At 35.1% G+C, this 17238-nt stretch overlaps 2 protein-coding genes across 2 annotated transcripts; both read right to left on the bottom strand.

The window, feature by feature from the left end:
* Positions 1-693: 693 nt before the first annotated feature.
* Positions 694-8634, bottom strand: LOC136230961 (disease resistance-like protein DSC1). The gene is made up of 7 exons (XM_066020179.1): positions 7500-8634; positions 7124-7414; positions 6262-7044; positions 4938-5478; positions 2075-2253; positions 1314-2008; positions 694-1138 (listed from the first exon to the last, which is right to left on the bottom strand). The coding sequence occupies exons 1-6, from the start codon at positions 8403-8405 to the stop codon at positions 1328-1330; spliced, it is 3381 nt and encodes a 1126-aa protein (XP_065876251.1). The 5' UTR covers positions 8406-8634; the 3' UTR covers positions 694-1138; positions 1314-1327.
* Positions 8635-9917: 1283 nt separating this feature from the next.
* On the bottom strand, positions 9918-10860 carry LOC136230962 (protein TIC 20-II, chloroplastic). Its single transcript, XM_066020180.1, has one exon. It carries the CDS (start codon positions 10763-10765, stop codon positions 10133-10135), a length of 633 nt encoding a protein of 210 aa, XP_065876252.1. The 5' UTR covers positions 10766-10860; the 3' UTR covers positions 9918-10132.
* Between the last annotated feature and the right edge of the window lie 6378 nt (positions 10861-17238).

The raw sequence follows: 17238 nt of genomic DNA, 5'->3' as shown, positions 1-17238 counted from the left end.
TGAAATATAATTTGCATACTTTTATCACTTTTAAAATGTTATTTATGCTTTTTATATGTAATATATATAATTAATTACATAGAAATTTACCAACACACATCTCATTTTTTTGAAAATATTGTTTGCCACACAGTGTCCGCACCCGACTCAGTGCTTCATAGCTCTTCTCCCTGTATAAATATTTCTAAAATTGCCCCACAACAGCCTATAGATTTCTTGTGACAGCCTATAGTTTGTGTTGTCAAACATTGCTATACATTTATTACCGGTTAAATGCGTAATTGGTCACTAAACTTATATGGTTGTCTCAAAATGATCACTCAACTTCAATTTGTCTCAATAAAATCACTCAACTTTGAATTTTGTCTCAATTAGATCATTAAAAGGGATCGGAATGATGCCATGAGTGACACATCAAAATAAATCAACTCAGATATCTTTTTGAAATGACACATGACATCCATTTATGCGCCACCTGTCGGTTATTTTTATGGGGAAAAAAACAAAATTTAGTTTCTTCTCATAAAAATAATCAACATGTGTCTACCACATTGTCGTTTCTGAGTTAACTCATGCTCACATGTTCATGACATCATTCTGATGCACTTTAACCATTGAAATCGACAAGATGACCTAATTGAGATAAAACTTAAAGTTGAGTAATTTTATTGAGACAAATTGAAGTTGGGTGATCATTTTGAGACAACCATGTAAGTGCAGTAACCATCGGTGCATTTAACCCAATTTATTACCGTTACGAAGTTCGAAAGCTTGAGTAGGTATATTTTTCAAATCTTTTTTGATTTAATTCTTTTACTTTGCATAACTTCAAACGCATAATCTTCACCGTAGGATTTTAATAAGCTTAGATCTAACATTGAATAACCAAATTCACTTGCTCATTCAAAGTCCATATGAACTCCATATGAACTCGACCGATCTCTTCCTAGCTTCTTAATATAAACATGCAGATCAAGTAATATACTCGGCCGAGTTCTTTCACCTGTAACTTGGCCAAAAAATAGTGGACAACTCGGCGAATTCTTCCTGCTGCCTGGCTTAGTGTTTTTCTGTCTCCAAAAATCACTCCCTGCTTGCTTCGTCTTCATGGATTTGACCCGAAATGGTTAGAAAACACCTGAAATGAACCAAAACACGAAAAAAAAAACTCAACAAAAACTAAAGATGGAGAAAAATATGACACAAATGCAAGAAAATAACACGAAATTACTCGAAAGTAAACTCAATTTAAGCACCCAATATGTATGCATATACATGTTATCAATTGGCAAGTTCAAAGATAAAGAGAACACCTTATAGATGATATTTACAACTGTGTAATCATCTTTTTTATCTGATCCAATTCTCGAACCATGTTTTCGTTCTTCTTCACGAGCTCATCCACCTTCGAGCATGCAGAACCTTCAAGTTCAGAAAATTCAGCTAGTGAAGACTTTATGTGGTTCAATTGACTGAGTTTAGAAGAAGCATGTTCTTGTTCTGAAACTAGTTCTTCCTCCAGCATTCCCAAATTTGAATTCGCTGTTGCGAGCATATCTTCGAGATCTCTAATCGTGGACCTCAAGTTATCAATCTTGTCTTCAGTAGAAGAAATGGAGTTGTAGGAATAATAAAGTTCTGTTTCCAGGCTGTCTTCCTCTGCGGTCAAAGTTTCTCTCCGGTCTGCAAGAATTTCGAGGGATTCTTGTTCCTGTAAGCAGGCTTCGTACGTTGATGCTAATTGACTCAGCTGATTGAGCAGGTCTGATGCAATGATTGCTTGATCAACGTTAGACGCTGCAGGTTTCAGAAAAACTTGAAGAGAATTTCTTGCCTCTTTAAGAACTGTCGATTCCATTGTTTCATCTAATGAAAGTTTCAATAGGGTGGAAAGGAACATCCGAGCCTTTTCAATCTGAGCAACAGATTGAGAAGAAGAACCAGCAGAACGTAGAGATCGGAGATGTGAAAGACGATCCTTAAGACTATTGTTAGAAGATGAGGAACCCTGTAAGCAAATGAAGTTTAGAGAAGAACTTTTCATAATGAAGGAAGTAGAAAGGAAAAGACGTACCTCTGTAGCATTGCTTTGTGATGAGAATTCGGAATTTGATGAGGTGGAGCATGGAAGGGTTCTGGACTCTGTTTCTTCAGAATCACTTGGATTGTCATCTTGTTTCGCGGTACAAACAAGGTTTTTGGAGTCAAGATGACATCTATCGGGGTTGTTGTCGTCTAGGCACCTCTTCTCTACTGTGATTGCATGTTTAAGTAGAGTATTGCAGACAATTAATACTGACATTGTATAACTTGAATTGCTTCTGTCATAGTATGAACATATGTGAACAGAGCTAGTTGCAATAGAAGAATTTTACGAGCAATCATTGGAGCAATTATAAAGAATATTGTATTTGTCCATTTCATATCCTCATTCTCGTATATAAACTCCTTACCTTTCAAGTTTCAATATAGAAAGTGGGTAGTTTTCTCTCAAATTAACATGGTATCAGAACCTAATTGAGCTTCTAGGGTAGGGTTCGGGTTTGCCAAAAAGAGAAATCACTTTTGGGTTTGTCTAGAGATTAGCTAGTTCCGAGTCCATCCTAGAGAACAACCACTCTAACTCAATCTTTCCTAGAGTGGTGTTTTGTCTCACCTCGTCTCGCTCTCAGCCCCCAGTTACTTCTTTTGGTCTCATGCCACCTAACAACTAGTTTATGTCTTCACTAAAGCTTCGTCAGGTTACCTATAATTGTAACAAGTTGGGCGTGATAGTTATAGAAAATAAGTGAACACAGCTAGGTGCAATAGCTTGAGGGGTAGTGTTATAGTATGAACATATGTGAACACAGCTAGGTGCAATAGAAGAATTTTACGAGCAATCATCGGAGCAATTACAAGGAATAGTGTATTTGTCCATTTCCTATCCTTATTCTTGTATATAAACTCCTTAACTTTCTTGTTTCAATATAGAAAATAAGTCTTTTTCTCCTAAATGGTATCAGAACCTAATTGAGCTTCTGGGGTAGGATTCGGATTTGCCAAAGAGAAATCACTTTGGGTTTAGAGATTAGCTAGTTCCGAGTCCATCATAGAGAGCAGCCGCTCTAACTCAATCTTTGCTACAGTTGTGTTTTGTCTCACCACGTCTCACTCTCAGCCCCCAGTTACTTCTTCTGGTCTCATCCCACCTAACAACTAGTTTATGTCTTTACTAAAGCTTCGTCAGGTTACCTACATTTGTAACAAGTTGGGCGTGATAGTTATCTTTGCTCTAGCTTGAGGGGTAGTGTTATAGTATGAACATATGTAAACATAGCTAGTAGCAATAGAAGAATTTTACGAGCAATCGTCGGAGCAATTATAAGGAATACTGTATTTGTCCATTTCCTATCCTTATTCTTGTATATAAACTCCTTAACTTTCATGTTTCAATATAGAAAATAAAGTCGTTTTCTCCCAAATGGTATCAGAACCTAATTGAGCTTCTGGGGTAAGGTTCGGGTTTGCCCAAAGAGAGAAATCACTTTCAGGTTTGTCTAGAGATTAGCTAGTTCCGAGTCCATGCTAGAGAGCAGCCGCTCTAACTCAATCTATGCTAGAGTTATGTTTTGTCTCACCTCATCACGTCTTACTCTCAGCCCCCGGTTACTTCTTTTGGTCTCATTCCACCTAACAACTAGTTTATGTTTTCACTAAAGCTTCGCCGGGTTACCTATATTTGTAACAAGTTGGCGTGATAGTTATCTTTGCTCTAGCTTGAGGGTTAGTGTTATAGTATGAACATTCGTGAACATAGCTAGTTGCAATAGAAGAATTTTACGAGCAATCATCGGAGCAATTATAAGGAATACTGCATTTGTCCATTTCCTATCCTTATTCTTGTAATATAAACGCCTCAACTTTCATGTTTCAATATAGAAAATAAAGCCATTTTCTCCCAAATGGTATCAGAACCTAATTGAGCTTCTGGGGTAGGGTTCGGGTTTGCCAAAAAGAGAAATCACTTTTGGGTTTGTCTAGAGATTAGCAAGTTCCAAGTCCATCTTAGAGAGCAGCCACTCTAACTCAATCTTTTCTAGAGTTGTGTTTTGTCTCACCATGTCTCACTCTCAGCCCCCGGTTACTTCTTTTGGTCTCATCCCACCTAACAACTAGTTTATGCCGTCACTAAAGCGTCGTCCGGTTACCTATATTTGTAACAAGTTGGGCGTGATAGTTATCTTTGCTCTAGCTTGAGGGTTAGTGTTATAGTATGAACATATGTGAACACAGCTAGTTGCAATAGAAGAATTTTACGAGCAATCATCAGAGCGATTATAAGGAATACTGTATTTGTCCATTTCCTGTCCCTATTCTTGTATATAAACTCCTTAACTTTCATGTTTCAATATAGTAAAAATAGAGTAGTTTTCTCCCAAATGGTACCAGAACCTAATTGAGCTTCTGGTTGCCAAAGAGAGAAATCACTTTCGGGTTTGTCTAAAGATTAGCTAGTTCCGAGTCCATCCTAGAGACCAGCAGCTCTAACTCAATCTTTGCTAGAGTTGTGTTTTGTCTCACCAGTCTCGCTCTCAGCCTCCGGTTACTTCTTTTGGTCTCATCCCACCTAACAACTAGTTTATGTTTTCACTAAAGCTTTGTCGGGTTACCTATATTTATAACAAGTTGGGCATGATAGTTATCTTTGCTCTAGCTTGAGGGTTAGTGTTATAGTATGAAGATATGAACATAGCTAGTTGCAATAGAAGGGACTAGTTAGTATATCTATCCACTTCCTATCCTCATTCTTTCAATATACAAAATGGAGTAGTTTTCTCCCAAACTAACAGTTACAACGAGAACATATTAAGAATGCAGAAACGAAAAAGATCTGATATGATCAAAGCATATACGCTTTAAAATCTTGTATTTTATGAAGGATTTTTATCACTTACCATGTGGTTCCTCTTTCTCCTGTGCTTTGTGAATATTACTATCTACTGCATGATTGATGATAGGATGATCAGGACAGCAGGGCCTAAATATGGGAGGATTTCCTTCTTCATCACCAAGGTACATAAGTCGGGTTCCCACTTTGTTCACTACGTAACGAGGCTTGGCTGATGAATGTTCGATGGAGGCTTCAAAAGTAACCTCGATGACGCGATAAGTACAGAACCAAGATTCATTCAATACCAGACAAGAATTTGACACTTGCACATACATAAGGCTGTCATAATCCTCACTGTATTTAGGTGGAAAATAATGATACAATGTAGATAAAACACCATTTTTACCACATTCGGTTTTGAATTGGCATTTCCACCTAATACCGAGAAACTCATCAATCTCCTTTTCACTTTCGTCCTTGAAGCCGAGGAAAGCAAGTATATGGAAAGCACGGAAGTTGCTGCTAAACCAATTTGGAGGCAGTTGAACTGTAACTGAAGTTCCCATACTTCCATAATTATCAGTAACCTGTCTTGAAAAATATTTCTGCACCATAGTAAAGTTGAAGTTTGTTGGAAATACGCTCCATTAAAAGTGTAAACAACGGCTTAACTCACTCCACAATGTACCTCAAAGGAGGAGAATTGTCTCACTTATATAAGGGTCATATAGCTTCGTAATTAAACAATGTGAGATATTTAACACACCCTCTATCACTCACACCCAGAACCATCACCCAACATTGAATATAAGTCTTTGTTACCATGTAAATAAAGGCTTAACTTGCCCAAAAAGGTACTTCAAAGGAAGAGGATTACCTCATATATATATATATATATATATATATATAAGGAGCCATACAACTTCCTAATTAAACAATGTAGGATATCAAACAAAAAGAATTAAGAAAAATCAAATGCAAGTGTGAAAAAGACAGGCTGGCTTGGCTTCGCTTGGAAGGAGAATAAGGTAGGAAAAAAACAGAAGCAGGGAATATAAGTGCAAGGGAGAGTCAACCAAAATCTTGGTCATTTTGGAAATGGACTTCTCCTCACAACGAAGGCCCACATGCAGCTCATGATAAGGCCTTGTTAGCTCTCTCTACGGGTGGCAATTTCTGACACAACAACATGATTTACAGATAATCCTACCAGCAAACTCGATTATCATTTGTCTTGTATTTATATCACATATAATCATATAAAACATATATATAACATAGCACAATTTTGAGACGACAACCCGAATTGCCACCCTATCTCTCTCCCAATTAAAGGTGGATCAATGCCCGTAGACCACAAAAAATATTGCTTTAAAAATATTTAGTACCTCAGAGAATGTAAGTGCTGCACCTGCCAAAACCTTGACTCTCTTTAGCACTTCCTTTGCAGTATCTTCTAATGTTTTCTGATCCATTAATGCAAGATTAAGAAATCCATGACCCCTGGAAAATTGCATATACCCACCAACCATTCGAGCCAGCATCCGCTCATATTGGAGCATTTCTTTAGGAATCACTGTTGAAGATGTTAACTTTTCAGGAATATCTGAATCAGGCTCATCAGGCATCATATGTTCCACGACTGAAGCAGCGGGTACAATGTCCAAATCTTTTCCGCTTTGATTCATTTTATTTGGAAAGGACAGGGAAAACAAACAGAATGATATTTCTGAGATATATATGCAATAATTATCTAAAGAACCGCTGGACTTCATAGATAGATTATACTGGCACACCTGACCTGAGGGATTACCAAGTCCAGCAAGAAATTTTATTGATGCAGATGATTTTTCTATGGATGTTCCCGCCAAAACTAAAGTTTGTATATTGCTTGAAATTTCTGGAAACTCTTCAAGATTTGAGCAACCAGTGAGATCAAGCAAAATGAAAGATTTCAGATCTTTGGTGCTTGGAACATACTTAATTTTCTTACAGTATTGCAACTGCAACTCCACAAGTTTCTTCAAATATCCAATAGATGGAGATAACTTTGGTAGACTGGTACAGCCTCGACAATCTATAGACAAAAGATTTTGTGCCCTTGACAAGTCCGGCAATTCAATGAGATGTCTACAATAGTTAAGTTTTATGCCTGCTAAATTTGCAAGATTCTGTTACATAGGCAAGGTTGAGAATTCAGTTACAATATCTAAAGCATTAGACATTATGACTTGTCAATTTACGGCATACCTGTACTCCAGCCCAAAGTTGTTCTACAGGACTATGGGACATGTTGAGCAAGACAAGGTTCTCCGCTTGAAAATTTGATGGCAGAGATTTCAGAGGACAGAAATCCCAACAGAGTAACCTTAGTTGATTGGGAAGATACTGGAGCCCTTGCAGGAATTGCATATTTCCGTAGCTGCTATTGTAAAATGAAAGCCATTTAAGCCCCTTGGTCCTGTAGAAAACTTTACTATCTATACTGCACGCAGATATCTTGGATTGATCTAAGAATATTCCTTCAATTGCTTCTGTTCCCTGAACCCACAGAATTGATGAGTAAAAAATGTCATGGCCCCGGAAAAAAAAAAAAAAAAAACACATCTGCAAATAATGTTCTTACCCTATTTTCTGTCAATACATATAGAATGTCTTTAGGATCCCACAACCTACTGCGTCTGCTTGGATCATTATCTGATTCATCACGAACAATTTGTCGACCCATTTCTTGAAGCAAATCATGCATCTCCACTTTCGAGTTCCTCGTGGTAATTAAGGCCTTGTCAGTAAGCACTCTCAAGGAAATCAATGGCGAGTAACCACAAGCATCAAATATTTTTGTCACGGAAAACAAAGACCACCCTTTAAGAAAACAAGCAATATCTAGAAATATTCTTTGCTCATCTCGATCGAGTCCATCATAGCTTATCATCAACACCTTTTGTATTTGCAGGTTGGGTGTTTTTAGTTTATACAATGCACTTTCCCATTCTTCTTCACTTTTGCTATATAAAAATGACCCCAAGACTTTAAGAGCTAATGGAATCCCATTAACGTAGCTCACGACTCTATTTGAGAGCTCAATGTAATCTGGCTTGGGTTGGTCTGTCTTGAAGGCAAACAAACTGAAAAGGTGAAGAGCTTCTTTTGGAGGTAGAAATCGGACTTCATATATCTTATCAACTTTGTTCTGCAATACTTGTTTATCTCTACTTGTTACTATAATTCGACTCCCCACACCAAACCAAGAATGTTTTCCAACTAAAAGTTCTAATTGCTCAAAGTTATCAACATCATCAACAACTATGAAAACTTTTTTAAAACAAAGACGGTTCAACAAAGAATTCGAAGTTGAATTCGACATCCCAACATTCAATAATTTATTAACAAGCTCATCACATTTGTTAGCCAATCCTTGTCTTGTTGATGATGCTTCCCTGATGTTTTCAAGAAAACAAGTACCTTCAAAATTAGAAGCAAATTTTTTAAACACGGCGTTAGCAATTGTGGTCTTCCCTATACCACCCATTCCCCATATTCCTATGATGCGAACATCTTCAACTCCAATGCATAATAATGACTCTATTTGCTCAATTTGTGAATCTATTCCCACCAGATCCTCGAAATGATAAGAGGATAAGTGCCTTATTATCCTCAAAGTATCCTTGACAATCTCTTCAACAAGTTCAGAATCTGAGCTGATAGATATTGAAAAATCATCAAAAGTTTAGGGGGAAAAAGAAGAAGACAAAGAAACAGTACATAGTAAAAAGACTGGTAATGGCAAGAGCAGTAATGTTTCTATGGAAGATTATGATTAAAATATAATGTTTTACCTTGTGTTTCTAGAATCCCATCCTGACAGAAATGCAGCTTCTGCCAGTGTACTCCTCCACTTTCGAACTTTGCCCATATTATCCTTGAGTGATTCTTCATATTCAGAAAATGCTTCACCAAAACTTCCAGTTTGTTTTTCTACATCTGCAGGGTCTACCTCATAGAAAACAGGTAATACTTTCTGTCCATGTGTTTTCATGCATTCGATGATCTTCACGAGTTCATCCAGGCACCAAGGTGAAGATGCATAGTTTTTAGAGAAGATGATCACAGAGACATTGGATTCTTCAATTGCTCTTATGATTGTTGACGTAATCTCTTCCCCTCTATCTAGTGCAGCGTCCATGAAGGTTACAATTCCTCTTTGATTCAGAGCTGCATAGAGATGGCTACTGAAGTTACGACGGGTGTCCATACCCCGAAAACTGAGAAATACGTCAAACCTCTTTGGACTAACAGAAGAAACCGCAGCAGCCATGCTGAGATTATATCTTTGCATAACCTTGCTAGAGGCTATTTTGAGATTCTGGTCTCTCTATGCAGTCTTTTAAGGCATTAGTAGAGGAAGAAGTAGATAAAACCAAGGAGAAAACAAACATGCTTAAACTATACTGTGTTATTAACAATATACCATACCATGTCCTTGGAAACTCCGAACAAAAGTACAACTAACAAAACAACAAGTCCTTCACATGAAACTATTTATTTATACTGAAAAATTGCAAATTGTATAGCAGGACAAACATAATTCTCATCTCATTAGGAAAATAAAATGCACAAATTATACATTAAAATAGTAACACATTCTCCCTTAAATTCCATTAGGATATACTGCTCATAGTTATATGTTGTCACTTTGAATTTGAATGTCTACAATATTTACATACAATTCCATTAGGATTGAACAATTGCTATGCTACAACCTCTAAAACATGTTGTTTCTTGTATATGGCATGCTTTAAATGAATTAGAAGTTGAACAATAACAGAAGCTTCCAAATTGACAAGAAATAGTCAAGACTTTTGATATTAATTGCATTCAAAATTAATGGATTTCATCCTGCAAAGTTTCTCAAATCTCACCAAAAAAAAGTATTTCAACATTGTGACTACTGACATAAAGATAGCCAAGATAGTTCCAAAACAGTAAAAAGGCTCCAAGATTCATACTAGTTAAATAGAATCAATAAAACAACAGCTGAACAAATAGAGAAAGAAAATGATTATTGTTTGAGATTGAGAGATCAAATACAATTGTTCCTCCTAGAAGATGAAATGCTAAAAAAAAACTCTATAAATTTAGATAACAAGTTTAATAACATCTCAGTTACTTACAATTAAAGCCCAAAAATAGAAGTCCCACAACGAACTCTACCAAATCCAACCTCAATCCACTCGTAAACCAAAAGGAATCTAGCCCCTAGATTTGCCTACCAGCAGCTTCACCAACAAAAGGCAAATAAGGAGTCTTACCTAGAATAGAACTCACCAAAGCATAAACAAAGCAGAAACAACTAAACAAAAACACAGCATTATGACCCCAAACCATCAGCTTAAACCCTAACCCTCTTGGACCTGGACTGAATATTCGGGTCAGAAGCAAAGGCACCACCAAGAGCACATCCAGAGTGACAGCTTGCATCGAATTGAATCTCACATACTGGTTAAAGCTTGGATTTCTGACAACGCCCAAGTAAAGAGCGAAGAAGGCCACAAAACTAGCATATGGAATTGATCTGTATAGGCTCAAGAGAGGGATTATAGGATCGAAGAGCACACCCAAGGCTGGGTATTGAGTAAAGAGGAATCGACCGTATTGGAGAGAGTTGAAGAAAGGGAGAGTGTAAGCGACAGCTGAGATTAAGCGATCTGTAGCTGGTGTCGGATTGTAGGACATCCGAGTGGTGGCGGATTTGTGCGAGAAACGGACATTGGAGGGCGATTTGAGAGGAAGAGGCAACGGAGGGGTGAAGGAAGAACAAGGTGCGTAGGGTTTTGCTAGGGTTTTTGGAGAGATAAGTGGAGAGAGGCGAAGAAAAGAAATGGAAGCCATTTTCAGAAAATTACAGAGGAAGAACCAAGCTCTGTGATTTGCTGGTTTTTTGTATATTTTCTTCAGATTCTTGGAGCTGTAAAATGTATTATCATTAGGCCTGTAAATTAGCCCGGCTCGGTGTTCAGCCCGATAAAACATCCGAAATCTATATATAATATAAAACAGTAACGATGGAACTGAGGTGTCACTTCCTCTTTTTTACTGATAAAAAATATAATATAATATATAATATATTAGTTTTTATTTTATTATTATATTTATCTATAAAAATATTATTTAAAGTAAATGTAAAAATCAAATAATAATATTTAATTTATATAACACATTTAGGTCATTAATTGTAATTATTAGATTGTATTTTTTATTAATATCTATATATAATATAAAACAGTAACGATGGAACTGAGGTGTCACTTCCTCCTTTTTTAGTGATAAAAAATTTAATATATTAATTTTAATTTTATTATATATATTTATCTATAAAAAGATTATTGTATCCGTACTATATCTAAGAGTTCTACAGAATTTAAATTAATCCCTAAAATCTTTCTAATTCTCTACACATCTATATATAATATAAAACAGTGACGATGGAACTGAGGTGTCACTTCCTCCTTTTTTAGTGATAAAAAATTTAATATATTAATTTTAATTTTATTATATATATTTATCTATAAAAAGATTATTATATCCGTACTATATCTAAGAGTTCTACAGAATTTAAATTAATCCCTAAAATCTCTCTAATTCTCTACACATCTATATATAATATAAAACAGTAACGATGGAACTGAGGTGTCACTTCCTCCTTTTTTAGTGATAAAAAATTTAATATATTAATTTTAATTTTATTATATATATTTATCTATAAAAAGATTATTTTATCCGTACTATATCTAAGAGTTCTACAGAATTTAAATTAATCCCTAAAATCTCTCTAATTCTCTACACATCTATATATAATATAAAACAGTAACGATGGAACTGAGGTGTCACTTCCTCCTTTTTTAGTGATAAAAAATTTAATATATTAATTTTAATTTTATTATGTATATTTATCTATAAAAAGATTATTTTATCCCATATATCTAAGAGTACTACAGAATTTAAATTAATCCCTAAAATCTCTCTAATTCTCTACATATCTATATATAATATAAAACAGTAATGATGGAACTGGGGTGTCACTTCCTCCTTTTTTACTGATAAAAAATATAATATAATATATAATATATTAGTTTTTATTTTATTATTATATTTATCTATAAAAATATTATTTAAAGTAAATGTGAAAATCAAATAATAATATTTAATTTATATAACACATTTATGTCATTAATTGTAATTATTAGATTGTATTTTTATTAATATTTATATATTAAGATGAATCCGTGCATCGCACGGGCCAAAAACTAGTTCAATTTATAAATGAACCGAGTTTCGAAACTCGGCTCCAAAGATCATACTAGCGAAGTAATATAAATGATGTATCATGTAATGGATACCTAAATTGGTATCCTTTTTAAATGTTAAGCCGTGTTATTTTGTATGTGGAACCTAAATTGATATTTGGCAAAAACTATAGATCTATTTGAGTACCTTATCATTTTTTCTAATAGTAATATTTTTATAAAGTAGCAATGTAAAACAACGTAATTTTGCATAAACTTTAATTTTGTGTTAAAAAATATTAAATCAATATAAGTAGTGAATAGAGTTCACAAACAGAATTAAAGAGTTGTTTACAAGCAAGTATTGTGAAAAAGCTCTCGAGAAGCTTACGAACATGATGTTGAGCTCTAGTTCGTCAATTTTCTGTTGAATTGAGTATGAATGGTCCAACGCTCGACTCGATTACAGCCTAATTATCGTGTCATAATTATGTTATTTGTATTTATATATTTCACTGTGATTATATATGATAATGACATAAAAAATATTTTTATCGTGTTAAACTAATTTTTTCTATCTATAAAACGTATTATCGTGTAAGAGATTGATAACTCTACATAATAGATCGAATAATTTATGGGTTAAATGGTTGTACCAATTATCTATGATCTTTCATTATATAAAGTTTGATTTATGTCGAGGTCAATAGATGATATGGATGAATTTAAGGATCTGGATTTAAAAGGGAACTTGAGCATCTATTGATCGCAAAGAGTTTTAATTTTTCAGAATATAGATATTTTAAAATTTTCAATTAAACACTCACTTACATTAAACACTACTAGAGTTGCAAATAGGGCGGGGTGGGCTCGTCCCCGTCCACTTCTAAATGAGGAATCTCATCCATGTCTCGTTTATCAAATGATTTTTTTTGTCATGTCTCTATTCCCGTAATGATTTAGATTCTCATGGGGAACCCCGTTCCACGTTACTCAAATTTTAAATAGTATTTTTTAGTGAAATTTAAAATTTTGTCATCTAATATCTGTAAAACATTAATACAAGTAATACGCCAATCATAATTAATAAGTAATACACTAATCAAAATTAATAAGTAAGACATTAATTTATCAAATATAAAAATAATTATCAAAATATAAAATAAACATCTCAAAATTCAAATAAAAATATTATTTTTAGAAACTATATCCCAGTTGTAGTTGTTAAAGGCGCGCCTAATTCAAGGCATAGATGTTAGCGCCTCAGTAGATCTTTGGCCAGGGGAGACTCCAACATTTTAGAGGTCCTAGGTCTCTAGTTATATTTTATTCCCTTCATTCTCAAATAAGTGTCGTTTTAGAGTTTTTCACACAAATTAAGAAACACAATTAATATGCACTTAAATTAATAAATTTACATGGATTAACTAAATAAAAATTCTCTCTCCTATAATGGCTGGAGAAAAAACTTTGAGAGCTTAAAAAACACATAAATCAAGACAAAATTTAAATGCTTATACCAAAAAACTATACTAGTTTTTATTGAAAAACAAAAACAACACTTAAAAAAGAACAAAAACAATTATCTAAAATGACACTTATTTGAGAACGGATAGAGTATTTTTTATAAATTAAAATTTAATTAATTTTCTACGGAACCAACAAAACAAATAAAGATCAAAGCTTTGGAACAATTTGTAAACAACAAAGCAATTTGCAATTGTATCATTGTTAGAATAAAGTAAAAAAAAAAGTATGTGATTTGACATTTTTTTTTTTTCAAACATAGTCATGTGGTTTAAAAACTTGCAAACATAAGTATGTGGTTTATGTAGTTTGCAAACTTAGATATTCCGTCAAAATTTGTCATCATGACTATTTATCTAAAAAGGAGCGATTTGGAAAAATAAAAACGTCTAATTTTGCAAATTACCCCATATATAAGGCTTGATTTTACAAATTAGCTAAACCACAGATACTTGTTGACCGAAAATTTGACTCACAAATTCTTTAACTGCAAACTGTACAAACAATAATCATTGTTTACAAATTTTTAACCGCGAGACTGTATTTGTAAATCGAGTAACCAAGTTTTTTTTATAGTTTACCTTGGTGTTAAGAGAGAAACTGTGCAATAAATTTTAGAAGGCTCTAATTGTGCTATTTTTGTTGAGATGCAGTGATTGAAAAATGACAATGTGTGCTATTGTCGTGAATTTTGGATTCAATTTTAGTTTACTATATTTTAATTTTCTACATAAGATTACTATTAAATTCAAATAGGAAATAATAATTATTTATATACATAATTCTTAAACAATTGAGATTTAAAATAATTATTATAATTGAAATATATTTAGAATTGGAAGCCATTTAAATCAAATGTCCTATAATTAAAATATATTTTGGATTGGAGGCCACCTTAAATCAGAGGCCCTAGGCGACCGCCTAGGTCGGCTCACATTGGAGCCAACTTTGTCTTAGGCGGGGCTATGTCAGCAAGTTGCACACCTTGTCTTACCTTGCGCCTTGAGTCAAGATGCCTAGCCTCTGCAGACACTTATTTAAGGTGTTTTGAGGGTTTTTTTAAAGGTTTTTTCAACTTTTAATCCTAGCTATAGGAAAACTTTAGATTTAAAGGCTCATATTAAATTAGAAAAAGAAAGGAAATAAAAGAGCAGCAACTACGACTCTGAAGGAAAAAACATAAATGTAGTTGATGGTGACTTTGATGATAAATAGAGACTATAAATATTGTGGGCTGCTATATACCGCAAAGGTTATACTTTCTACCGCACCTTTTTGACATTTATGCCCTCCTCATAATTTGAAACCAAAAACTCTCAAATCCTCTCTAGGTTTTTTAGATTTTCAAAAAACCCGACCTAAAACGACATGTCGCCAAAGAAAGGAAGAGGAAAAGGCTATATGAATGTTCTGGTAAGTTTTTTTTTAAAAAAAAAATTATCCGAAATCACGGGTTCCACCTCCGAAATCGGAGGCGGAACCCGTTTTTTTTTCTAAACGGAATTCCGATGTCGTTGTCACCATGGGCGGAACGGACAAACTGTTTGTTCCACCGTGGTGGCAACAGCATCGGCCATGCTTTCCACCTTATGGTGGAAATCATAGCACACTCGTTCCACCAATAGGTGGAACGAGTGGCGCACCCGTTCCACCTTACGGTGGAACTGGGTGCCACGCTCGTTCCACCTAATGGTGGAACGAGCGACGCATCCGTTTGGCCTTACGGCCAAACGGAGCGCGCTGCCCATTCTACCTAATGGTGTTGGCGCTCAGGTCGGCCCTCGGGAGGGAGTCACATTGGATCCGGAGCTTCCGACCCGAGGGCTTGCATGTGGCCATCTATACCGTTGGAGAAGAGTGATGATCGACTGAGATCATATCGCGTCCGGCTTGATAGATTGACTGCTGATGAGGTACAATTTCCATTTAATTAAATAAACAAAATTCATTACTTGTATGTTAATGTTGTTGTATACGTCTGTAGGTGATGTGGATACCGTATGGTCCGATATATGCTGGATGGATACGTTACAGGGATGTGATCGAGCCGTACATGCCGGGGAGATGCATTTGTCAGCTAGGTTACGTGCAGATCATACCCAGACCGATCTTGAGGCCGTTGAAGTCCGTACGTCCTTGGTCTAGTTTGAAGTATCGGGTAGAAGTGCCTGCAGACATGGCGAAGGATATTTGGACCTCATTTCCCGAGGCGCCCGTGCTTGTATTGTCTCGGTTCACTCTAGCACGGACTCCTTTGGACTGTGAGGAGCAGTACATGCCATGGTACTACATGCATTCACACCCTCAGCTACTGCTAGATATGTCTACACCCGGACCGAGTATTCATACTCGCTCGAACAACGAAGTGGTAAGTGATTTAAGTTTTAATCATCTTATTTACAATTATCAAATTATATTAAATGAAATGGTATTTATTCATTTTGGGGTATTTCTTTTGCCAGTGGGTTAGCCGTTTCGCTAACTGGGGAGAAGGTGCATTGGAGGGGATGAAACCTTCTTGATGAGGATGTTGCAGCTAAGTGGAGATAGTCGTACGACCAGATTTTGGATGCTTGGCATTCAGCCAAGTGATTTGTGGTTGTGTTTTAGTTCTTTTTATTATAGTTGTACGGATAATATATGTATTATGTACTTGGTATTTTAGTACGTTAATTATATAAGTACGTTGTTTATTACCGTTATTTGCTTATTCAAAACTGTATCAAAACTGTAACCATAACCATCCAGAATCATTACAGAATTCATTCAGAATCAACATGTAACATATATAGAGCTAACTGGATCCATCCAAAACATTACAGAATCATTACAGAATCAATACAGACTCAACATGTGACTCGACTCAACAAAACTGTATCAAAACTGTAACCATAACCATCCAGAATCATTACAGAATTCATTCAGAATCAACATGTAACATATATAGAGCTAACTGGATCCATCCAGAACATTACAGAATCATTACAGAATCAATACAAACTCAACATGTGACTCGACTCAACAAAACTGTATCAAAAATGTAACCATAACCATCCAGAATCATTACAGAATTCAATCAGAATCAACCTGTAACATATAGAGAGCTAACTGGATCCATATAGAGCATTATAGAATCATTACAGAATCAATACAGACTCAACCCGTGACTCGACTCAACAAAACTGTATCAAAACTGTAGCCATAACCATCCAGAATCATTACAGAATTCATTCAGAATCAACCTGTAACATATATAGAGCTAACTGGATCCATCCAGAACATTACAGAATCATTACAGAATCAATACAGACTCAACATGTGACTCGACTCAATTGCTTTTGCTTTTCACCATGTTTATGCGAAGATATTACAATCTCAAACCCAATTCGAATAGCTACATGTTTTACCCAAGTAACAGCATCTTCACACGATGGGAAAACGGTGTCCGTTATAAAACGGGAACTATAATCAATGCCGTTGGGTTTTCAATCTTCTAATGGTTCCTGAATATATAAAAAATGCATAATATGTATTAACAATACGCGCAAAAAA

Source organism: Euphorbia lathyris, chromosome 5 (assembly GCF_963576675.1).
Source record: "Euphorbia lathyris chromosome 5, ddEupLath1.1, whole genome shotgun sequence".
Classification (NCBI taxonomy): domain Eukaryota; kingdom Viridiplantae; phylum Streptophyta; class Magnoliopsida; order Malpighiales; family Euphorbiaceae; genus Euphorbia; species Euphorbia lathyris.
Note: the sequence above shows the minus strand (reverse complement) of the source record. Positions and strands in the feature narration are given on the sequence as shown.

Coding starts and splice junctions, on each gene's coding strand:
- LOC136230961 (XM_066020179.1), bottom strand. CDS start 8,405: ATGGGTGGTATAGGGAAGACCACAATTGCTAACGCCGTGTTTAAAAAA. Junction 2,254..4,937: donor GGAGAAAGAGGAACCACATG/GTAAGTGATAAA, acceptor ATGCAATCACAG/TAGAGAAGAGGTGCCTAGAC. Junction 2,009..2,074: donor CACAAAGCAATGCTACAGAG/GTACGTCTTTTC, acceptor ATTTGCTTACAG/GGTTCCTCATCTTCTAACAA.
- LOC136230962 (XM_066020180.1), bottom strand. CDS start 10,765: ATGGCTTCCATTTCTTTTCTTCGCCTCTCTCCACTTATCTCTCCAAAA.